Source organism: Malaclemys terrapin, chromosome 17 (genome assembly GCF_027887155.1).
Source record: "Malaclemys terrapin pileata isolate rMalTer1 chromosome 17, rMalTer1.hap1, whole genome shotgun sequence".
NCBI classification, from domain to species: Eukaryota; Metazoa; Chordata; order Testudines; family Emydidae; genus Malaclemys; species Malaclemys terrapin.
The window spans coordinates 17,941,953-17,965,512 of NC_071521.1; the positions used below are offsets into that span (position 1 = coordinate 17,941,953).

A 23,560-nucleotide genomic window follows, 5' to 3' on the forward strand; every position below is an offset into this window, starting at 1 on the left:
GTGCAGCCCCTTTTCTTCCCAACAGGAACCCCACCACTAGCCTCTCTGCTGGGACATCCTTCTCACCAGGGGAACAGCATCACTCCCCAGTTCTGTTAACCTCTCATCTCAGACAGGCCGGCAAGGAAGCCCTTCCACTGCTCCCCTGGCTTCAGCCCTGCAGCTTCAACTTGCTGGCTTCAAAGTCAGCAGGAAAGTCCCTATGCTGCTCTACTGCCTTCAGCCTTCTCCAGCTTGGGGAGGTCAGCCATAAACCCCTCTGCTGCTCTTTAACCACCCGCTGCCCCGGGAATCTCTTACAGCTCCCTTCAAGGACCTCCTACCTCTCTGACTCTCCCTCTGGTGCCGCCCCAGGCTCTTAATCAGCCAAATTGGGAGCACCAGTTCTGGTCTGAACCTGCTTCCTTTAAGGGCCAACCACCCTAGAACAGGTACAGAGAGAGGAAGTGACTTGCCTGAGGTCAGTTGCTCACCCAGTATTAGCCCCAAAATATCCTGACTCCCAGTTTAGTGCCCTGTCAAGACAACAAGAGGTAACATTTTCTATTTTGTTATCATACACTGGTCTGTTGCAAGAGTTTCATGACAAAGACCTGCTCAGAACAATGCGGAACTTCCTACCATGAGAAACTATTGAGGCCGGGGAGGGGGTGAAATGCTCGCTGAAGTCATTGTTAAAACCTGCGGAGGAGCCAGGATTTCTCTGCAGAAAAAAAGGCTACAAAAAAAGGATTGGACACTTACATGGATAGCGCGAACCTCCACACTTCATTTAACAAAAGGTTATAGGGGACATAAACCGCACATTTCAGGGCATACACCAACGAGGGGAGTAAGGACGGAATTTCTCCTGGGAGCAGGTTATTTTTTAACTGTTCCCTATGAATTTTCTTGCCCCTTCATCAAAAACGTCGGGTAGGGACCCCTGTCGGTGATGAGATACTGAGCTGGATCACGCTAGTCTGATGAGGTCTAGCAGTTCCCATGTTCCTATGTAATAGGTGGAACTTGGTTTAAATGAGATCTTTAAGTGCCTCCATGGAGAGGCAAATTACAAATGAATGTGTTTCATCGACAGAAATAAGCTATTCAGGGGACTTTACAATTAGAAATAAAAGGGCAGGAGCACATCATTACAACTGTCTGTCTAGCCCCATATACTCTGATCGTCACTAGGACATCTGTGTGCCTAAGGCAGCTACTACAATCTTACAGCCTGTCATGGTCGTGAGGTCATGTAAATCCCCATTGCCATTTGTACTGGATCAACTCCTCCATGGAACTATAGCCTTAAGTTTACCTGCAGAAACCAGATGATAGGGTCTGCAGTTGTCAGATGGATTCATATGGAAAGCACGAGCCATGTCTGACTTGTATGTTGATTGCCCATTCGTGGTTATTACTCCAGGACACAATTATGTGCATAATTTAAGCACTTCGTTCACTTGCCATTTATTAAATTAACCCGGTAACAAGCAGATACTTTGGTCTCCTGCTTAAAACTAATTCCTTTTCCATGTCATTTACAAATGATAGCATAAAAAAAAATACTGTCCCAAAACTGTAGAAAAGGTGCTCAATAAAGAACTTTGCTTAAGATTTCGTAGTGTGTTCCATGTTGTCTGTCTTTTAAAGCACCTTCTGGAAGTTGTTCATCACCCCTAACTCCTGGTAGAGTCAAAGGCGTGGGGGACATTTCTGATCATGCTCCTAGGGTAACAATTCTCCAGGTCAGAGGTAGTGACATCTTCTGTGTTTTGTATAGTGCTGAGTGCAGTGTCCGTGTCTAGAAAATAACAAATACCAACAAAAGTCCCGAACAAATGGGATGCTAAGAGTTTGTGAGTTTCTGCCGGCATGGAGCAAGCATGAGAGATGTTATGCTCTGATCTCAAGAGCCAAAGAAAATAGAGCATGTCTGTGCAAGAAAATAAAGATAATAGCCAGGTCATTTCCCTATGCTGGGAAAAATGCAAGGATCACACATGCATGATGAAAGGAACATGAGTGGGGCATAAAAGAGGAAACTTAACTAGCCATGATCTTGCCATGTTCCTTGCATTAAACATTCAACAATCTGAACTTTACATGCTGTGCATCATCCAGGCATGATCCTTACTTGCACTGTTCACAGCATGAGTTGATAGTTCATTACAAACACACTTAAATGCAACTATTTGTATTGGATGGCCAACAGACCTGATGAGAAGTAAGGAAGTCATAAGCAGCACAATTCACTTCTTCGCATGAGATTTGGCTCCTGTTCAAGAGGGCGGTTGGGCAGTTAGGTATCTGTCTCTTTTATTGTCTCTGAATGGGATTTTGAATATTTAACTAAAGTCATGTCCTCCACCTCATTACTGTCCTCTCATTGGTCAAAACAAATCCCTGATGCAGTTGTATCTCTCTCCGGGATTTCCCTATGCCCTGGCTTCTTCCATTGACCACTGTATTTGAACAGTATTAATTGCAACAACTCTTTCCAGGCCCCTCATGTCACCTGGTCCTGAACCAACAGTGTCCTGTGTCAAGCACATTCATCTCTATGAACTGGCAAAGGCAGGGAATATTCATGTGTTCCACATGCCGTAACATGATGACCTGAGGGAGCTGACCACTAATCAAGAGTCTAATGTAATAGCCACTGAAGATCACCAACAGCTGCTGGGCCATCACCTGGAACAAAAATGAGATCAACATCAGAGGCACGCCACACATCAATACCTACACAGTGCCCATGGTGACAGAGTTCTAGGGTCAGCATCCATAGATAGATGAAGTGATAGAGTCTTGGGGCAATCATAGGAGTCAAAGATGAAAAAGAGCTTTTAGATATTGGTGTCAATATCTGCTGCCAAGGAGACATCTTGTCCCCCAATCGATGATGTATTAGATATTAAATGATAACTCTTAATGCATTTCTCCTTATTATTCCTGATCCAGCCCCAAAACAGATGCTCCTACAACAGCGGATAGTGCAAAAGCCATCAAAGACCTTTTGTAGCTATATTTCTTGTATGAAAAATGGGATGAATAGAAATACTGAGGAAAGTCCCCGTAAATACTGAGGAAAGTCCCCGTAAAGCAAGGGGATTCTGCTGTACTCAGAAGCTTAAGTTTATCTGGGCCTGATTCATGTTTACATTTACACCATTCTGGCTATGTAAAGGGGTCTAAGTTACACTCACTTTAAAGTGTACACACCTTTACACTGCCTTACTGCAAATGTGGATCAGGCCCTCTGTCCTTAACGGCAATATAAGTGAGGTTACTAGATGGCTCAAAGGAACGGTAATGGAACCCAGTGATAGCTAGGTCACTGCTTCAAATACAGCTCAGGTCAACGGTGACAGAACATTATGACCATCCAAGAGCCATGTTGGGGCCTATGTGAAATGATTCAGCGTGTTGGTGTCAACCTCACAGAACAGTCCCCACACTTGTTATTAGCTGACAGGCCCAGCTGAGGGGCCAAGGACTAAGTGAGCCATAGAGACTGAACAACCTCATCCTGCCAGGGAGTCAGGGCTGAGCCAAGTTGGCAGGGATGGAGTGGTGGCAAGCCTGGTTCGCCACAGCTCATATTGTAGCTGTTCTACAGATAGCTAGAGGGCTTCTGTTTCCAGGGCTGTCACCAGCACTAAATTCACTCAATAGCTCTGTGTATAAAAATGTACAGTAAATCAAACCCATCCCATTGAAGCTTTCTTGCTAAATCAGAGAGAAAACATTTGCTGCTTAGCCTCCAAGTTACCTCTGGAGCTCCCTCTGGAATGAGATGGAGCAGTTCACTGCATGCCAGAGTCCTTTTCTTGTCACTGGGTAGAAGAGGCGACTCTTCAGACGAACTCTCCTCTCCTCTTCCCTGACCCGAGTGGATCACTGTTTCCATAGTGACACAGAACTGGTCCAGATTGTGCCTCAGGGCTGACTGAAAAACACAAGGAGAGGTCTTGGGATCTCCAAAGGTGAGCAGCATTGTCTTTCTGCCTTTCCTCTCTGAGTAGCTGGCAAGGATAATTTATAAGGTCTGGTGCTGCAGTTATCAACAATTATCCACCCAGGAAAGAAGGGCATGAAAAAGATGTACGTTTGACAGGATTCGATTTTTATCGGTGAATGTCAGTAACGTCAACTTCACTGCACGCACATACACACACAAACACACACACACACACCAATGAAAAACTATTTCCATCAATATTAATAGAAATGTACTAATAGGCAAAGTACAAAAAATGCTGCTGGAGAATTACTGTCTGATTTAAGGATATTTACTTCCTATGTTTTGACATACAATGTTGACAATTAATGTTTTAACAGTCATCAAAGCTTTAACTTTTTGTATCTCAACACCTCCTGTCCTTAAATAATTATTGTCTGACTCCAGCGTACTGTATTGTCTGGCACCCGCCCCCACAATTTTCTGCAAATGTGAACATTTAAATGAATAGACCTCGAAAAAGTGCTTAAAAATAAACATCAATATTATCTGTCAAAATTATTTAAAAAAATAAACATCAAATTCTGCCCAGCCTAAAAATAGGTTAGAACCACCCACACTGCTTTGAGCTAGGAACTGCATTTCATCAGGTGGTGCATCTAACACATGCTGTGCGTCCAGCATAGAATTTAACCTCCCTGCAGGCGGGACTAGGTCTATGTCTTGTACAGCACCCAGGATTACAGATCAGGTTGTAATCCTCCTACTCACATTGGTCAGCAGTATCTCACACAAGTAAACCCAGTCATTTCAGCTATGTTACTTGTGTGACTAACTGCGCACCCTCAAGACATTCACAGTCCAGCCCTAAGCAAATAATAAAAAATAATGCTTTTGTCTGAAACGTGGGATGCCTGTTAGGTTGTTCAGTTTGCTTGTCACATTCCGCCCATTGGTGCATCCAACACTTCTCCAGTGGGACTTCTTCAGATTTCAGAGGATTACAGGAGTGGGGATTTGAAACGCACACTGGGACGTGGGCTCCTAACCAGCAATGACACTCCAGTGTGGAATTTACATATTCATGCACATCCTAGAGGCAAAGAGCTAGAGCGGTTTTTGAAGGGATTCGATTATATAACCTCAGTCAAACAGAATCGGCTCTTACTCCTTGAGCTGTCCCATTGATTTCAGTCGCACGGCTCAGGAAGTTAGGTACTACGCAGTGTGAGTGAGGGTATCAAAATCTGGCCCTGATTCCTGTTCATTTTCTTTCATTACATTTTTACGTTTCATTATCATGGGACAGATTTTGAGAAACGCGAGCACCCAATTGCACATGTGAACTGGACACGTATGCATACAATTGATTTGTGACACGCATTTCTAACAATCTGGCCCTAGATGAAGAAATTTACAACAAGGCCTGATCACAAGGAAATTCAAACAGGCGATCCTTTTTATTTTTATTAGATTCACTTTCAGATCAACACAGTTTCTGGCTGTTTTGTGTAACTAGAGTGGGGTAAGACAACCAGAGTATACTTGGGAACCTGACCCATGCACTATACCCCTCATTTCTTCCGAATCCTAGAGGTTGTATGTAGCACAGTCAGCTCGGATTGCTCCAAGCATCGTTTACCTCGTGGTTTCTCTTCCGTTCTGTAATATAGCCTGCTAAGGAGTGACGACACTGCTCCAGGTTGAAATGGACAAAGCAAAGCTGATGATGGTGAGGAATGTTAAGGAAGGAACATTTTACAGGACAGACACCAATACAATTCCTTAATGCTCCATCTTTTGAGCTAGCAACGTATCTATCTGTACCCACTGCCTGCCAGTTTGGGGACTTCGGAGACAAGACACAGCTTCCACAGGCAAAGATTGGGACGGCCTATCTGCTTGTGCTGGAGGGACACACCTAGGAACTGGACTGGCATGCCGGGGTGACCAACTCCTGGCCCCAAAGAGCCGGCGCTGGGCTGGCCCCTGTGAAGCTCACTCTGAGGGGTCAAGTGACCAGGGAGGGAGAGTTACAGGGGAAGGAGGCTGGTTGTTGCTCTCTACAGTCACAGAAGAGGCAGCCATTTTGACTGACCCGGTCAGATGGCTGGAGGCCAAACCAGAGCCTTCCCTCCACAATGGTGAGTTTGGGCCCCAAAAAGCTACATCCATGAGGGCTGAAAAACCAGTGGTTCCCGTAGGCCCCCCTGCACTGGGAGCCAGGGGTCGGCCAGATCTCATTACTGCCCAGGATGCTATCCAGCTGGACAGGAGAGTGGTTGGATGCATAGACAGGGATACCAGCCCTACAACCTGAGCTCCAGCCCCACTGCCCTGGTCAGGTCTGTGAGGAGACTATGGTGGGGGTATTTCTTGTCTGGGGGTTTTAGTGGTTGTTCTGGGAGGGCTGGGGCCTTATTTATTTATTTTCTCTGAGACCTTTACCTGTTCCCCTCCCGTTCTTTTAAATGACCTCTGTCTGGTCCAGGGAATAGACTGTGGTTTATTTTTACGTAGTCCTTGATTTTCTGTACTTGTGACCTAATAACCCGGAAGTTGCTGGTTTTGTGCTCCCAGCCACTAGATTGAGGCCCCAGTCACTAAGAAACCAGGACCCACTGATGCTTGTGGGTGGTGGCCACGGAGTCCCTGAGGAGGGGAAAATGAGGTGCTCCACCAATTTTGGGGATTGCGGGGGGTACCCATCTATAGTCTTACTTTGCATGATCAAGGGAATTCCAAAGCAATATGAAAGCTGAGAAAAGATATAGTCAAACACTGGAGTAAGACGGACAAAAATATACATCCTTGGGCCTAGTTCTGCTCTCTGACAAGCCCAGCACACATGCACAGAGCCGGAGCCTATTCCATTAGCCATCTTGATTAGTTAGAGGTGTAGCCAGGTTTGTCCAAACATCTAGTTCAAGTTCTCAAGTGTGTCACCCTCACCTTCAAGACTTTGCATAACTCCCCTCCTGCTTGCATCTCTCCTAATTTCTTCCTCCTCCCCTCTCAGCTCCTGGTTTCCTTTCCATTTCTAATCATTGTGCCTTCTCGCATGCTGCCTCTTATGCTTGGTGGGGCGGGGAGTCTTTGTTTTCTTGTCCCCTTCTTCAACCCCCTTCTTCAACTGCACATCTTCCAAGCTCTTGTGCGATAATCCACAAAAGTTCTCTTTAAAAAGTAGGGTCTGAGACTCACTTTCGTTTGGTCCTCTGGGCCTAAATTTTTAGAAGTACCTACTAATTTGGTGTCCCTCTATGTTGGGGGCAGGGGGCAATTTGAGACGTTTTAAAGAGGCCCGATTTTCTGAAAGCACTGAGCACTCATCCTCTTAAAATCAGGCCCCTTTAAAGTGTCTAAGTAGGGCATGCAGAGTCAGGAGGCACTTGTGAAAATGGTGTATTAGGTGCCTTAATGAGTTTGTCTTCGCAACATAGAGTATAAGCTCTAGGGGCAGGGACCACATGTTCCTTTATATTTGTACAGCCCTGAGCCCACTACTGGCACTCAACAAATAATAAAGAAGCCCACTGAACTCAGTTGGAGTCATTGTCTTCAGTGGGTCAGGCCCCAGATATGAAAAAAAAAACTCTGGAGAGCCTCTTTGATGAGAAGATTGATGATAAATACCTCCATATCTGCAGGCACCAGCAATGAGGGGAAATTGTCTCACCCAGAAAGGATACCTGTAGAATGTTCTGGTGTCTGTCCATGGCATCTGCAACCCCCAGAAGTAAGTTGTGCTTCATGAAGACTTCATTGGCAGCTGCCAGCCTCACGTCAGTATTCACGTGTATCTGTTAAATAACAGAGAAGATGTTAGCATGTCCCACAGTGACTTTCCAGGCCAGCCTGTAACCAGGAATTTTAAAGAGACAGTGACTCTGATGGTCCCAAAGTCCTAAGTCCCTGAAAACAAAGCAAAGAGAGAAACTATCCATTTCAGGTAGTCTTTTCAGAGGCACTCAACTCTGGCCTAACTCTGCTGCCATTGAAGGAAGTTGACATACCAGGTCTATTCAACCAGAGTTCTCACCACAAAATGTGATATAATCCCAGAAGTTGGAGAGAGAAATGACTTGTAAGATCATTGTACCCGTTCCTTCTCCCACCAGTCAGTTCAGGATTATCTCAGACAGTCCTGTATATCTTCCAGTCTAGGTTTCAATATCTCAAACAATGGAGCTTCCCCTTTCTTTGGAAGATTAAGTCTATAGCTCTCATCGTTCGGCGCTTGCTCCAAAGTCCATCATAGTCAACGTAAAGACTCTCATCGACTTCAGTGGGCTATGGATCAAGCCCGAGGACTTTTATTTTTTCTGATATGCAGCCTAACTTTATTTTTGCACCCCATTGGTTATTCTAATTATACCTGCCCATTCTAAAATATTCTGTCCCTTCTTGTCAATTATGCTCTTCAAATACTTCTAGACAATTACCTTGTTCCCTAACTGTTTGCTTGGAAAGAAACACATAATTGAACACGTGAAAAATTTCTCCTTACCTTCCTTTGATGTTGGTCAATAATCAATATAACAACGATAGTAAGTGCTATGGCAGCCAACGTCACCAGAATGCTGACTTCCCAGTGGCACCCAAAGGAATACAGCTGCATGGTGGAGTAAATATTTGCCCAGACTGAGATGTAGAAAATCTGAAAAGACCCAGAGAGACTCAGAAAACAATACTCACAAAAAATCGCGAAAGCAGAAGAAAGGTCAAGAGAACAAGAAAGTTCCCTTCTCATAAATTAGATAAACTACCAGGGATTTTCTGAGAGTTAATGGACAAAAGGTCCTTCTAATAAGAATCCTGGGGGAGAGAGAGGTCTAGAATGAGAGTTGGGATTGAATGAGCTCCTGATCATCAAAGACAGCAGATGAATTCTTGATGGTGTTTCATACTTAGGATTTCAACCAAGTTCCTACATTTTTAGTAAGAAACAGATTCCCCCGGGTGTATTGATAATAATACTTATTATAGTCACTGTGTTTATAAAGTTCCCACACCACGATGGGTACAGCCAAGACAGTTAAAATACAATAATGCAAAAATGATGTACAATGGCACCTGCCTGAAGGGACCACTCTAGGGACTAATGAAGGCAATGAGTCGTATTCATTTGGGGATACCTTGGAGTGGTATCTCAAGACAGGACGTTGCCTGATGGGACGTATAGATTAGAGATGGACTGAAAGGTAGGTATGATACAGCGTGGTACAATGTTATATGGGATAGATAGATAAATTAGACAGGTTAGATCAATAATACCAAACAGAAAAATATTAAAAATCTAAACACTGCAGCATTAGCGAAAATACAATGGCTGACATTAAAAAATACCTCTGACTATTCATGTGTTCATGAAAAGGGGCCTGAAAGATGGTGAAAATATAATTGAGTCCCATTTTAAGACTCCTCGGCCCTGCCAGAGAAGTGAGAAGACCTCAGGGTACATGAGAATGAGGTCCAGAGTGTTTTCAGATGATGTTGGAGAGCTGAGAAGGATGGGCTGAGGCAGATGCTTCCAGTAAATGAGTTCCATCCCCATTAAAGCCACCACGGCGAAAGCTTTGCTAACTGGCAGCCTGTGGTGGGACTCCTGAAAAGTTGGCAGTGTGCATACCTGCCTCATTATACAGCAATCTCTGCAAGATGGGATTTTCAATGGGGCCTCAGGGAGTTAGGTGCTCCACTTCCACTGAAAGTTAATAGGGGTTGGACACTTAACTCCCATTTGTGCCTTTGAAAATTCAATCCCTTCTCTAAACTCCCATTGAAATGGCACCTAACTCCCTTAGGCTCCTGTGAAAATCCCCAAGGCAATTTTCATTGTACATCAGTAACCGCACATACCAATTAACCTCAATGAGAGGCCATGATCCTTACCACAGCAATGGCTATCCCAAAAGCTCTGGAGTTGTAGAACATGTATCTTCTTACTTCAGGTTCCAGAATGGCATTTTGAATTAAATTCCTCCACTGATCCATTGTCATCTGTTCAGAAATCAAAAAACAAACAAATCCCACTCACTTTTTAATGCAGAAGAACAATCAGAAGAAGAGTAGAATGGCAATCGCCAAGAGCCAGGCCAGCATTTCACATGATTAGATTATGAGACTGGAGATTCAATGCGATTGGCCTGTGTCCCAGACTCTGCCTCCAAACAAGGAATGTTGGCCCAAATTCTGATCTCATTTATATTGGTATAACAGAGAAAAATCTGGCCTAAAAAAAGCTTATTTGTGCCTCAATTTCCCCATTTGTAAATGATACCACCAACCTTTGTAAAGTGCTTTGAGATCCTCATGCTTTCTGTATAACTAAGGATACACCTACCTGCAGAGTTGCAGCAGTTGCAGAAATTTTACTGATGGGATCTTAAACCAATTTAGTTAAACCAGTGCAAAAGGCTGTCTGAACATTCTTATATTGGTTTAAATCAAACTTATTTCGGTTTAGCTGAAGTCAGTCAGGAACAGGTTTAAGCAAAACTGAAATAAGCCCCTCGTAAACTGAAATAAGAAAGTCCACACAAGGGTTTGCACCATTTAACTAAAGAGTGTGTGTGTGTGTGTGTGTCATTGCCCTGCTCATGCAGTCAGCCCAGCTTGCCCTGAAAGCGGTGAAACTCTTTCTGAAGCAGAATCACTGTATTGATATGAAACTGCAAAAGGACCCATCATGGGAGCTCATGTCAGACCAAGATCATATTTAAAGGTGAGAATTTGCCATGCTGTGTCCATCACAGACACTTCCAGTTCTGCTCCATCCCTTTCTGTCTTCAGCACAATGAATGGTTTGTCTAATTGCTCACTGACCCTTGGCAAGCATGTTACTCAAGTCTCTCTCTCCATTAACAATGGGCCCATACTTGTTCCCATTTGAGCCACTGGGAGTTTGACCATTGACTTCAGTGGGAGCAAGACTGGATCTTTTAGTGCTAAGATCAGGTCTTTTAGTGAAACAGACTGGAGAATCATAGAATCATAGGAATGGAAGAGACCTCGAGAGGTCATCTAGTCCAGTCCCCTGCACTCATGGCAGGACTAAGTATTATCTAGACCATCCCTGACAGGTGTTTGTCTAACCTACTCTTAAAAATCTCCAATGATGGAGATTCCACAACTTTCCTAGGCAATTTATTACAGTGTTTAACTATCCTGATAGTTAGGAAGTTTTCCCTAATGTCCAGTCTAAACCTCCCTTGCTGCAGTTTAAGCCTATTGTGTCTTGTCCTAGCCTCAGAGGTTAAGGAGAACATTTTTTCTCCCTCCTCCTTGTAACAACCTTTTATGTACTTGAAAATTGTTATTATGCCTCCTCTCTCTCTCTCTGTCTTCTTTTCTCCAGACTACACAAACCCATTTTTTTCAATCTTCCCTCATAAGTCATGTTTTCTAGACTTTTAATCATTTTTGTTGCTCTTCTCTGGACTTTCTCCAATTTGTCCACATCTTTTCTGAAAAGTGGCACCCAGAACTGGGCACAATACTCCACTGAGGCCTACTCAGAGTGGAGTAGAGCGGAATAATTACTTCTTGTGTCTTGCTTACAACACTTCTATTAATACATCCCAGAATTATGTTTGCTTTTTTTTGCAACAGTGTTACACTGTTAACTCATATTTAGCTTGCGATCCACTATGAACCCCAGATCCCTTTCTGCAGTACTCCGTCCTAGGCAGTCATTTCCCATTTTGTATGTGTGCAACTGATTGTTCCTTCCTAAGTGAAGTACTTTTCATTTGTCCTTATGGAATTTCATCCTATTGACTTCAGACCATTTCTCCAGTTTGTCCAGATCATTTTGAATTTTAATCCTGCACTCCAAAGCACTTGCAACCCCTCCCAGCTTGGTATCATCCACAAACTTTATAAGTGTACTCTCTATGCCATTGTCTAAATATTGAACAGATATTGAAGATATTGAACAGAACCAGACCCAGAACTGATCCCTGTGGGACCCCACTCATTATGCCCTTCCAGTTTGACTGTGAACCACTGATAACTACTCTCTGGGAATGGTTTTCCAACCAGTTATGCACCCACCTTATAGTAGCTCCATCTAGGTTGTATTTCCTTAATTTGTTTATGAGAAGATCATGCAAGACGGTAACAAAAACCTTACCACCACTTCCCCACCATTCACTAGACTTGTTACCCTGTCAAAGAAAGCTATTAGATTGTGTAGCGGGGTGGTACCCCGCTCCTGACCTGAAGGGATTAAAACAGCCCTGGGGGAAGGTTGTGGCTGACAGCTGCAAAGCTGGGCTGATTGAGGAAGCAGCCACAGCTGGGCCATCCCCCAATCAGGCCCAGCTGGCCTGTATAAAAAGGCTGTGAGCAAAGAGCCCAAACAGTCTCTCTCTGCATTCAGAGAGAGAAGGGCCTGGCTGCAGGGAGCTTGACACAGGGTACCTGAGTGGAGCAGGGCTGGGGAGCTCCAGCCTGGAAAGCCCCAGGCTGTGGCCTAGCATTGGGCTAGAAGATACTGGGGGTTGCAGAGGGCAGCCCAGGGGTAGGCCAAGGCAGCAGGTCCAAACCCAACCTTACCTGTGATGAGTGGCCTATACTGCAGTCTGCCCCAGGGAGTGGGGGCTAGTTGGTGACTGGTAGTGGCCTTATTCTGAGGTGAGGTGGGGATAGTGGGTGGGGGTTCCCCAGGGAGGGGAGACCCTAGTACTGAGGGGTGTACTGCCAGGGGGCAGTACCCCAGATAAAAGGGCACCAGGGTCTGGGAGGGACATGGGGCCAGAGGACAGGCGGATCACCGGCCTGCAGGGGGCGCTCCAGGACACTAGAAGAGCTAATTCCTTGGACGACCACCAGGAGGCGCCGCAGGGGTGAGTCCACTCCTCTACAGATTGGTTTGACACTATTTGTTCTTTACAAATCTGTGCTGACGGGTACGTATCCCCTTATTATCTTCTAGGCGTCTGCAAACTGATTGTTACGAGCTGCAGGGCTTGTTTACATGCACTGGTTTAAAATCACACCAGTTCAACTGACTCAACTCCGCGTGTAGACAAGCCCTGAGTTATACAGAGCACTTATCGCCAGAGGATCTCAAAGCACTATCATTGTACTTTGTAATATCACTTTCTCAGACGCAGCTGAAATTTATACACGCCCAACCTCTCTGAAGGCTATAAGTTGTGATGATTGGGCTAAGCCAATGTGACTGCAGGGCAGCGATACAGACAGTCAAACAGGGTAGAGGAGTGCAACACCTTGCTACCCTCAATGATGCAGCACTTAGATGGCCGAATAATTTAGATATCGACTTGTGATGCACATGAAAGATGACTGAAGTCAATAGGATTGCCCAGGTGTAAGCGATAGCCCTCTTTCTATAGGCCGTCTATTCTTCTGAGTGACATATATGAAGTAGACCCTGATCTCTTGTAACAGGTGCGAGTGACACAGGCATAAAAATACCCATCACCCTAGTAAGCCATCAAGTAGCCAGGTTCCCGGTGAGGAGCTAACCTGAATTCCAAAGGTCTTCAGTTTCTCTGCACAAAGCTCCATATCAAAGAAGGTGGAAGAGCAGGTATTGCTAGCAGTGAGAACCATAAGCACTTGGCCATTGTGAAACTCTGCAAAAAGAATCGGAGGAGAAGGCTGGGTGTGATCATAAGGGACTGCTCTGTGGTGTGTTTTCCTCATGAGTGCTGAAGTGGGCTTGCAAATTGAGGAAGTGGCAGATTGCACTGAGAACCTCTCAGCATGTGACGGACTCTGAATTCTTACTCCATCGTTTCTAAGAAAATCACAACACGAAGAGCTGCGCAGCCTTCTGGCTATACTGGAGGGACCAAGGGCTGAAAGGTAAGGAGACCAAATCCTACGTGTGCCCAAAGAGGAAGTGATCTGACCTGGAAAGGGATCATGTGCCAGTCCCGTGGGTGACCAGACAATGGATTCAACCCACTCAAAACAGCTGTGAAGATCTGTGACAAATGGCTTTAAGGCCCAGCTCCTTGAAAGTATTTAGGAGCCTAACGCCCATTGATTTCCATGGTATCTAGGTGCCTAAATACCTTTGAGAAACTGGGCTTAAGGCACTGCTGTCTTGGCTGAAGATAAGGCAGAGCACTGCAGAGTCTACCCCACCCCCTCCTACCCATGGCACACCTCGCCCCACCCTCTGCACCAGCTCTTCCCCACCCATGGATTCCCCTGTGTTGGGTAACAACAAGGAAGCTAAATTCCTTCTCACACAAAGGTGTGGCCCATCCAGATTAAAATCCATGGAATAGGCATATTTCAAGACCTGTGGTGTACGTGAATGAAACAATGTTCTACATGTTTGCTGAGATGAACTACATCATCCAAAAGCGAGCTGTCTGGTCTAGTAGCGCAGGAGTTAGCAAACCTGGGTTCTATTCCAAGCCCTGCCGCTAACCCACTCTGTGACCTTAGGCAAGTTACTCAGGACAAAGGCTAATAATTTTGGGTGCCCAGTTTTAGCCCCAGGGATTTTCAAAGGTGCTGGGCATCCCACAACTTCAGTTGAAGCCAAAGGGAGCTATGAGTGCTCAGCACCTCTGCAAATCAGGCACTGGCTACTAGATGTCTTAAACTGGGCAAACCAGAAACAGAGACACTCAAAATGAATGGACCCTTTTTAAAACGTTTACATGGCTTCATTTCCAGATGAGCTGACCACCTGCAGCTCCCACTGATGTCTTTTAAAGTCACTTTGAAACCTTGGGCCCTGATCTTGCAGCTGAATCTGCACAGGGCAACCACCTGGCGAGCTATGCATGAAACGTGCTACCGGAGCGAATGGCTATTATTGTATCAGATGGACACGGAATTTTAGCCCATTTCTAAAGGAGTGTTGTGTTAAGCAACATAAACAGAGCAAGGCTTTGTCAGTCACTTTACAAATCCAGGCTAAGATCTTCACAAGCGATTTATGACTTTGGGGGCCCCAATAGAGATGCCTTAAAGGGGTCTAATTTTCAGCAGGGCACTCCTGAGAAGCTGGCCTCTTTAAGGTGTACCACATTGGGCTCCCCAAACTTGGGGGACCCAAAATTACTAGCCACTTTTTTGTAATTCTTGGCCATGGGGTGTGTTCTTTATTTTTGCTTAATTACACCTCTACCCCAATATAACGCGACCCGCTATAACACGAATTCAGATATAATGCGGTAAAGCAGCGCTCCGGGGGGGGCGAGGCTGCGCACTCTGGCGGATCAAAGCAAGTTCGATATAACGCGGTTTCACCTATAACGCGGTAAGATATTTTGGCTCCCGAGGACAGCGTTATATCTGGGTAGAGGTGTATTATAATGGTTCTATTTCTTCAATTGAAAATGAGCAGCCCTAAAAAAAAAAAAAATGTAGCTTCTTAGTTCAATGCCACCTGATTCAGAATGTCATTGCTGCAATCAATAGTTTGAGCTATTTACTTACCTTTCACCCAGTGAAGGGAGCTGTCATCTGCATGGGTCCCACAGTAGGAGAGGGGACTTTGCTTCTCAGCTCCGTCTGCTTGGCTTTCACAGGCCATGGTGAAGAAACGGGCTTCATGCGGATCGCTATCTCCTGCAGTCATAAATCCAACACTCTATATTCACAATTCTTCCCCTTTCCTCTCTTACTCCATAGAAACACCCAGTTAAATCTAAGTGAACACATAAAAAGACTGTTCTTGCTGTGGACTAGACGGTGCTACTCTTCTTCACACTGAAGAAAAGTCCCATTAATTTGCTTGTGATGTAATATATGACTTGACTTGAGCAAGGGAGTCACAATCTTGCCTGCAAGGAGGAAGAGACATGACACCACCTGGCACAAAAAGCCCTTGCAGCACAGCTGCCTACAAACTCTTAGGAGCACTGCGGACTCTGCTCCTGATGGACTATGCCCAAATGCTTAATGGAGTACTCTTGGGTCAGCTCCAGAGTCCTCATGAATAAAGCATCCCCATGTATATGTATGATGCTGCAGGCATGGGTGCCAGGCGTCCACACCTCCCATCTATGAGGCAACAGCCCTCTTTGTTCATGGGAAAAGCCGTCCTTTAATTAAACACGATCATGCACATTTTGTAGGCAATTAATCCACAAATGGGCCTCTCCTGAGCCTGTTGAAGCCAGGGGGGAGCTTGGCCATTTTCTTCCATGGGAGAAGGATCGGGGGCCAGTGAGAATATACATGACTGAGGCTTTGAAGCAGCCAAGTCACTGAACTGTAAATATTGGACACTGACCAGGTGCATCATAATGGACTACTGCGTGAGAAAGAGAAAACCAGTTCAGATAAGAAATGATGATACAGTGATGGGAACATTACAAAGGCGAAGAGAAAGAGACAGACAGACTAGGGCTTCCACCCAGCACCCGCAGGGAACCTCTGCGCTGGGTCAGAAATGCCTGGGTAACTTTTTGTTCTCATTTTCACCCTCGCCTGTGCATTTCAGTTCTCAGCTCCAGAAACAGAAGTCACACAGCCCTGTGAGAGAGACAGTGTGTGTCAGATATAACAATATCCTGGACAAAGCTCATTGGATTCATTGTAAGGATTTTAGGAGTACGGTAGCACCTTGGAGTTACGAACCCCAGAGTTACGAACTGACCAGTCAACCACACACCTCATCTGGAACCAGAAGTATGCAATCGGCACCAGCAGAGACCAAAAAAAAAAAAGAGCAAATACAGTACAGTGCTCTGTTAAGTGTAAACTACTAAAAAATAAAGGAAAGCAGCATTTTTCTTCTGCATAGTAAAGTTTCAAAGCTGTATTAAGTCAATGTTCAGTTGTAAACTTTTGAAAGAACATGACGTTTTGTTCAGAGTTACGAATATTTCCGAGTTACAAACAACCTCCATTCCCAAGGTGTTTGTAACTCTGAGCTTCTACTGTATGTTGGATTAAAAATGCAAATGTTAATGTATTATTGTGGGAGGTAGATGTCTCTAAGAGAGACACATGATCAATGTAAACCCTGGGACGTATTATGAGCTTCAATGGATTCATTTAAACAATGTACCGGACATGAATGATTTTTTTAGTTGAGCGGAAATAGCGGGGGACGGGGAGGAAATGCAAATCCCCATCTCCAGACACAACCTCTTGAAGCTACACCCTGAAGAGCAACCCCCTGTTTATCTGTTCCCAGCATCCCAAGGTCAAAGGTCCCAACAGCATAAAGGAGGGACTCTCAGATTCATAGGGGTGCTTGTTCTGAGCTAATGCTGTTAGGAACCTGTAAGCACAGCAAAACCGCTTGGTGGGTTTGAAGGACTGCCCCACCCCCAGAGGCCTTGCTGGGGTAGGGTAGGGTGGTCTCCGGTAAGATTATTAGCATGTGTGTAGGTTCCTTTAGTGTTTTAATATGTTTTCTCTGTAATACTTTCACCTTAAGAATAAATGGGCTTGCTTAGAGAAGCTGTGTGGTACCTTATAAATTAGGGGCAATTATGCCATTTCTAGCCTCTGAGGAGACAGCAAAGCAGGCCTGCTTAGGCAGTCTGACTTGCTGGGGAACTCACAGTGTAGGTGGGAAACTGTTCAGCCCGGTCAGAAGGCAGCATGGTGAGGTCTCCGCCCGAGAGAGCTGATGGCTGGGAGCCAGAAGCCAAAAAGCAGGCGCTCTTGCTGGATACAGGGGCAGTTGCCCTGGACCGTGACATGGTGCTTGTGAGATTTTGATTCCATGTTGCTGATGCAGGAGGTTTGTATCGTTCAGCTCAGCAGCCAGACTGGGGAGGCTTATCCCAAATGAGCATCTGAATGTTCTGAGGCTTGTCCTGCATCAGTAACTGCGCTACGGGCCTGGGGCTCCTCTGCATCTCTATGAGCACACGGATGATGCGCCACAATTACTCTTCACTTCTCGACCCTTACTTGTGTTCCCACGCACCTGTGTTGCAGCTGCAGGGCTCCCTCACAAAGCCTATCAATGCTGTTCCACAATCAGATATGAGATTACTCTGTTTGCATCCCCTGGTGTCACTGAGGTTTAATCCAGTCACATAAATCCATGATAGTCATCAGCTAAAGTGCAGTCAAACAGGAACCGGATGCAACAGAAACTACATTAAAAGATCGTTATGATTGCAGCAGGAACCCACAAAGGACAGGAAACTCAGTTCAAGGAGTAAAGCTCTGATACTTTGGCACAACAGGAGAGGTGTGTGAATTTGACCCATGCAGCGGTGGCATTTTTCAGACTGAGTGCTTAGGGGGGTGAGTAGTTGTGCAATCTCAAGGAAATGAGTGATCTGCTGTGGCAGGGAATACCATGAAATATCTCCATTGTGACAGCAGCTATTTACACACTCACACACACACACACACACACACCAAGCCCTTCTCCACCAGATCACATCACCCTGACGCCAGCCCAAATAATGAACATTCTTGTCCTCAAAAAAAAAAAAAAAAAAAAAAAACCCTCTCCATCCTATTTTCCTTGATCGAGGGTGAAATAAACTCTTCTCCCCAGGTCAAAAGATAGGTGGTGAATGTCACTATCCCTCCTGGTTTCGCCCTCAATTCCTGCCCTCTGGTGGCAAACGGGGAGGACAATGAAAAAAAGAAAACAAGAGATCTAACCGAACCACAGCCCAGAGTTAAGAGCCATACACCCACTAAACGCGCCATCAATGCTGGTAGCATATAAAGCGACAGCTGACTCGGGATCCGCAGGGTTAGATGTGACAGACATTTCAGTCACATGAAAAGAGTTTCCCATTGGAGAAAACTTCAGAGGGAAAAGCTGGCTCAGAGCAGGCAATGCGTGCTGGCAGTTCACAGACAGCAGCAGAGCTGCTGCTGGAAACCAGCCCCTCCTACCCAGGAAGAGGGTGCAAATTCCATAGCTTCACCATTACCTTTTTATCCAGCGTGCATGTCATTCCACGGGGTTCTCCATTAGTGTGGAAGCAATGCCCCTCTGTGGAGATCTGTCCTTCTTCCAACTCCACCCTCCCTTCCTCTCTTCTTAGGTTCTCCTCTTCACCTCCAAAGTGCTCTGGGACTCTGCCTTTGTCTCCTCCTATGCTCCCTCCCATCCCGTATGCTCTGCCAATCTACTATTGTGAATACTCCCTTTGCCTCCTTCACTCACTCCGGGCTACTGTACTTCCTTTTGTGACACCTCATGTTCTTAGCTAAGCTCCAGGTTAATGTTCAACCAAATGCATTCCCCTTGTCCTTCAAGAGACAAGCTCACCTAGTTCGTGTTGTCTTCTGTATCCAATGAGTCCACCCCATTCACTTCCTTCTCTCATCCTGTCTTGTGTATGACCATCGCGGTACCTACCCTTTGTGCCTTAACACTGTTGAACCTTGGGATGGGGACCTCTTTCTTGTTTGCTATTGTACAGTGTGGCTGCTGCAGAAATAAATCATCCTCATTTGCCTTGATCCAAACGAATACACTGGTGCAACCCACGGAAGTCACAGCAGCATATTCGCCCCCACCCTGCCTCTCGCTTTCATTACACTGTGTTGCAGGCACCAACTTGCAAAATAGCTCATGTGCGTGAGAGTTTTCCCCTCGGCATGTTGTATCTGGTGGTTTTAACCCTGTAGAGTGCCTACACAGTGTTTCCCCATCTGTTACAACTGTAGAGCCTCCGGATTTCAAATACCTCAAAGTCTGGGGGAGTTCAGAGCTGGGGTTAAGCCCCACAGGTTTAGTGGAGGTCCAGGAAGCTGATCATCAACATGGTCCAAAGGGGACACTTTCCCTTAAACAAGAAGATGAGGGTCACCTTGTATTCTCAGCTGCAAACAGTGTAAAATGAACCTTTTCCCTTCCCACCCCACCCCAGGGTTGCATCATCTAAACTGCTGTGGGTTTATTAGCCAAAGCAGAACTTTAACAACGGGATGGCACCCCTGGAGTCTGCAGTGAAAGCCTTCAGAAGATGGCCGCTGACATTGAGCACCGTGCAACTTGTCTTCGCTGACTGCGCTCATTTCCAGCAGGGTGACATTTCCTTTACCAGAATATTTGACTCATAAGAAATAACTGCTTTGATCAAGGTTCTGATTCATTGTTCTCACTGAAGGCTCTGCCCCTATCAGTCATCCCCAAACCCCCCACACACAAACAGAGTGCTGCTGTTGAGAGGTACCAAACTATGCACTCATCCCCGTAAAACAAGGCCAGTGAACAAACACTGAGGCGGTAGCTGTGCTCTTTTCTTAAAAGCCAGCCAAGGCTGCCATGCATATCCCCTTCCCAGCTACAGAAGGCAGGAATTAAGCAAAGCTGTGGCAAACACGTCTCTCTCTGAAATACATAGAGATTGGAGATTTTGCACCAATTGCTCAAGGTTGGGGAGTAATATACAGTACTAAGAAATTGGCCATGCAAATAAACAGACAAATGTAGATAAGAGGAAAGGGAGATACATACCCAGCCCTGGGAATTTATTGGATGTTTACAAGAATCGACCGTCAAATTAGGACATTTTCCTGGTTTCCCTTACAAATAAACTGCTGCAGAGAGAGACCAAGAAAAGATGTGTTAGTTTTGCATTAGGGGTCTGATCCATTGTAGTGGGTGGAAAGCCTCCCAATCACTTTAGTAGGGTTGGTAGTGGGTCTAAGGCCAGGTCTATATTAGGAGCCCTTAATTGGGGGTATAGAATACCAGTATACTGCACCAGTAAGGCACTCCTTATGGGGACAAAGCACATACCAGTAAGGCATGTATGATACAAAGCACAAACCAGTAAGGCACTCCTTATGGGGACAAAGCACATACCAGCCAAACTGTGCTTTTGTTGGCATAGCTTATTTCAGTTCCCTCCCTCACCCCCTTCCACACACCCCAAGTGAAAGAAACTATCCTGGTAACAGCAGTTTTACCCATATAACTGTGTCTCTTCTAGGGGGTTTTGCCAGCACAGCGACATCAGTCAGGGATCCCACCTCTTCATTCCCCTGACTGGCCTAGATCAGATCCTAGTTGTGGACTACTCACATCTGATTCAAAACATGAGGCTGCACTCAAAGGACACACGCTGTACCATTTCCCTACCTGCTGCATCCAACCCAGCTTCTCCCAGAGAAATGAGACAGGATCGGCCATAAAATCAGAGGGAGTCACGCCATAGTTTGCTCTCCATTGTGTAACACGCAACACTGGGATTACAGCTTCCCCCAAGCAAAGGGGTGGGGTGGGAAGGGAGAAGGTTCATTTTACACTGTCTGTAGTCAGGATGTTGCCATAGAATCGGGACACACCAGAAACAAACAATCCCAAGTGGTTCCAGGGAGGCATGAGACAGATCTAGTCCCGGATCGTAGCACACTTGTTTATACTAGCGAATGGTGACTAAAATAAAAAAAAGATTAGCTCCACTTACTGCACATACTCCCCCGGTGATTCTCATCTAGCCTGGAATTTCTCTCGTTTGGTTTACTCTGATCCTTACTAGGCAATGTGTTCATTGAAACACAGGAACTGCTTTGACTTCATAGCTGCTTATCCACATGGGGCCTTATTGCATTGGCCACTGCAGGCTGTCTCTCTGTTGTCATTAGTACACCGTATCATCTCCCCTCTACAAACACAGGTAGGCAAAGCTCAGGATGCAATTGCATAGGCATTGCATCAGAACGAGTAACTGCATCTTCCTTCTCTTCTCCCCCAGCTAAGGATCCAGGCATGGCAATGGAACAGTGGCCTGGTGTTTAGAAAGGATACTGAACGCAGGTTATTAAAAACGGCCTGTGGCAAACCACAGATGGGTAATAAAAATGACACTGAATCGCTCTGGCTGCTTGCTTTGTGATTAGCTACAGTGCATAAACTCTGGTACTCTTGAGCAAAAATTACCTTTGGGAGCTGATCTCAGAGCCAAAGCCCGGCCCCCTTGATACAAAGCCCTGGCTGGGATGATTTAGTTGGGGTTGGTCCTGCTTTGAGCAGGGGGTTGGACTAGATACCTCCTGAGGTCCCTTCCAACCCTGAGATTCTATGATTCTAAGTGCCAAAATTCCAATGGATTTCAAAGGGACCAGAGATTTAGCAGAGGGGCAAATCCTGCCAGCCCCTTCTATGGATCCAGAGGAGCCTTAAATCTAGTGGGTCTGTTGTGCAAGCAGGGAGGGGGAAATGACTCCAGCTGCTTTTATGCAGGTAAGTTGGAGTGGGCTGCAGCGTGTGCCTCTGTCATTTTGTGCATCCACCTGGAGTGACAGGGCTGCGAGAGCCTAGTGGTTCCTGAGCATCAAGTCTCCTGCTCCTCTGTAGCCTTTCCCCCCTAGAGATCGCCACTGCCAACTCCTGTTACTTTAGAAAAGCAATTGGCAAACAAATGAGGAAACGACTAGCCTAAAAGGCCCGGAAGTCACAAATCAGGAGATTGAAATGTTTAGGCTCAGCATGGAAGCTATTTGAGAAATTATAACAAAGTCTCCGAAGGCATGCACAGCTCTAAAGCAGAAAGGGCCCTAGAAGCCCTGGGGATCCTCATACCAGTATCAAATCTTCCTTTAGATCTTCTCTCACAATATACACTCTCTCTCTCTCTCTCTCTCTGGTCCAGTGTTGTGTATAGCCCATCAGAACCCAAGGATCGGGAGCCATTAGGGTTAATTATATTTCAAGATATTTCTCAAATTATACATTTGAGATCAAAAATTGATCTTGCTTAATGGGGAATGTGCAGCTCTTGCTTTTTCTACCCAAGTCTTATTTCCTGCCCAGATGAGGTAAATTATTTTTTGGTTATGGTAATGCAAAAACCCTTTCTTGCATCTCAAATTAAAAATAAGGAAGCTAGCAGTTTTCAGTCTGGCTACCAGCTCTGGTATTGATCCAACAGATTCCTTAGTAGATATTTTGAGGTAGTTGAATGTAATTTAATATCTATTTAATTATTCTCAAGCCAGTCTAAGCAACCATATTTACTGCATGAGATTAATTTTTTTAAAAAAGTGTTAATTTCTTTCTTTTCAGAGGGATTGTCTTTCAAACCATTGTTAAGGAAGGGGGAAGAGGAGGAGGGGGAGGCATTGATATTCTTTTTCCTTAACATTTTAGGCCAGATTCTCAGCTGCGGTAAAAGGCAGATCTTCCAGCTAAGGATCTTTACCATTTGTTATGAATTACTGGTAGAATGCATAATGAAATCATAAAGTGTGGGGGAGAGGGGCAAGTATCTAAGAAACAAAGAAGGAAAAACTGGTCAAATGTCATCCTGGCAAAAGGTTAGCAATGAACAGGACTGATGCTGTTCGATATATTTATCAGTGATCTGGAAAATGGGTTGAGCCGTGAGGTGTCAACATTTGCAGAGGACTCAAAATCATTTAGGTCAGTTCACGCTAGAGACCATGAGAGGGATCTCACCTACGTAGGTGAATAGGAAGAACAATGGCAGTTGCAATACAATACTGACAAGCAAAAGCTAGTGAGCATTTGAATAACCTGAACTACTCCTACAAATGATGCATTAATTTAGAACCTGACGATCACTAGGGGGAGAAAAAAAACCCGAGACCTGTACATCATTTCAGGCAGCACAATTAAAATCTCTGCTCTGTGTTCAGGGGCAGTCACAAAGTCAAGTTCTCGCCACAAACTTTCCACCTAGATCAGGTTGAAATTTTTTGTTGATGAAAACT

General features: G+C 45.3%; 1 protein-coding gene across 6 annotated transcripts; it reads right to left on the reverse strand.

Moving 5' to 3' along the window:
• Positions 1–1,436: 1,436 nt before the first annotated feature.
• Positions 1,437–21,180, reverse strand: TMEM268 (transmembrane protein 268). 6 transcript variants are annotated; one of them, XM_054007060.1, is made up of 11 exons: positions 20,967–21,180; positions 20,340–20,422; positions 19,567–19,665; positions 15,380–15,511; positions 13,442–13,551; positions 9,839–9,946; positions 8,454–8,603; positions 7,636–7,746; positions 5,586–5,666; positions 3,755–3,931; positions 1,437–2,676 (listed from the first exon to the last, which is right to left on the reverse strand). In XM_054007060.1, exons 4-11 carry the CDS (start codon positions 15,474–15,476, stop codon positions 2,497–2,499), a joined length of 1,014 nt encoding a protein of 337 aa, XP_053863035.1. In that variant the 5' UTR covers positions 15,477–15,511; positions 19,567–19,665; positions 20,340–20,422; positions 20,967–21,180; the 3' UTR covers positions 1,437–2,496. The 6 variants fall into 6 exon arrangements, with proteins under 6 accessions (XP_053863035.1, XP_053863034.1, XP_053863036.1 ...); XM_054007059.1 differs by having other exon boundaries at positions 18,805–19,665; XM_054007061.1 differs by lacking the exon at positions 19,567–19,665.
• Between the last annotated feature and the right edge of the window lie 2,380 nt (positions 21,181–23,560).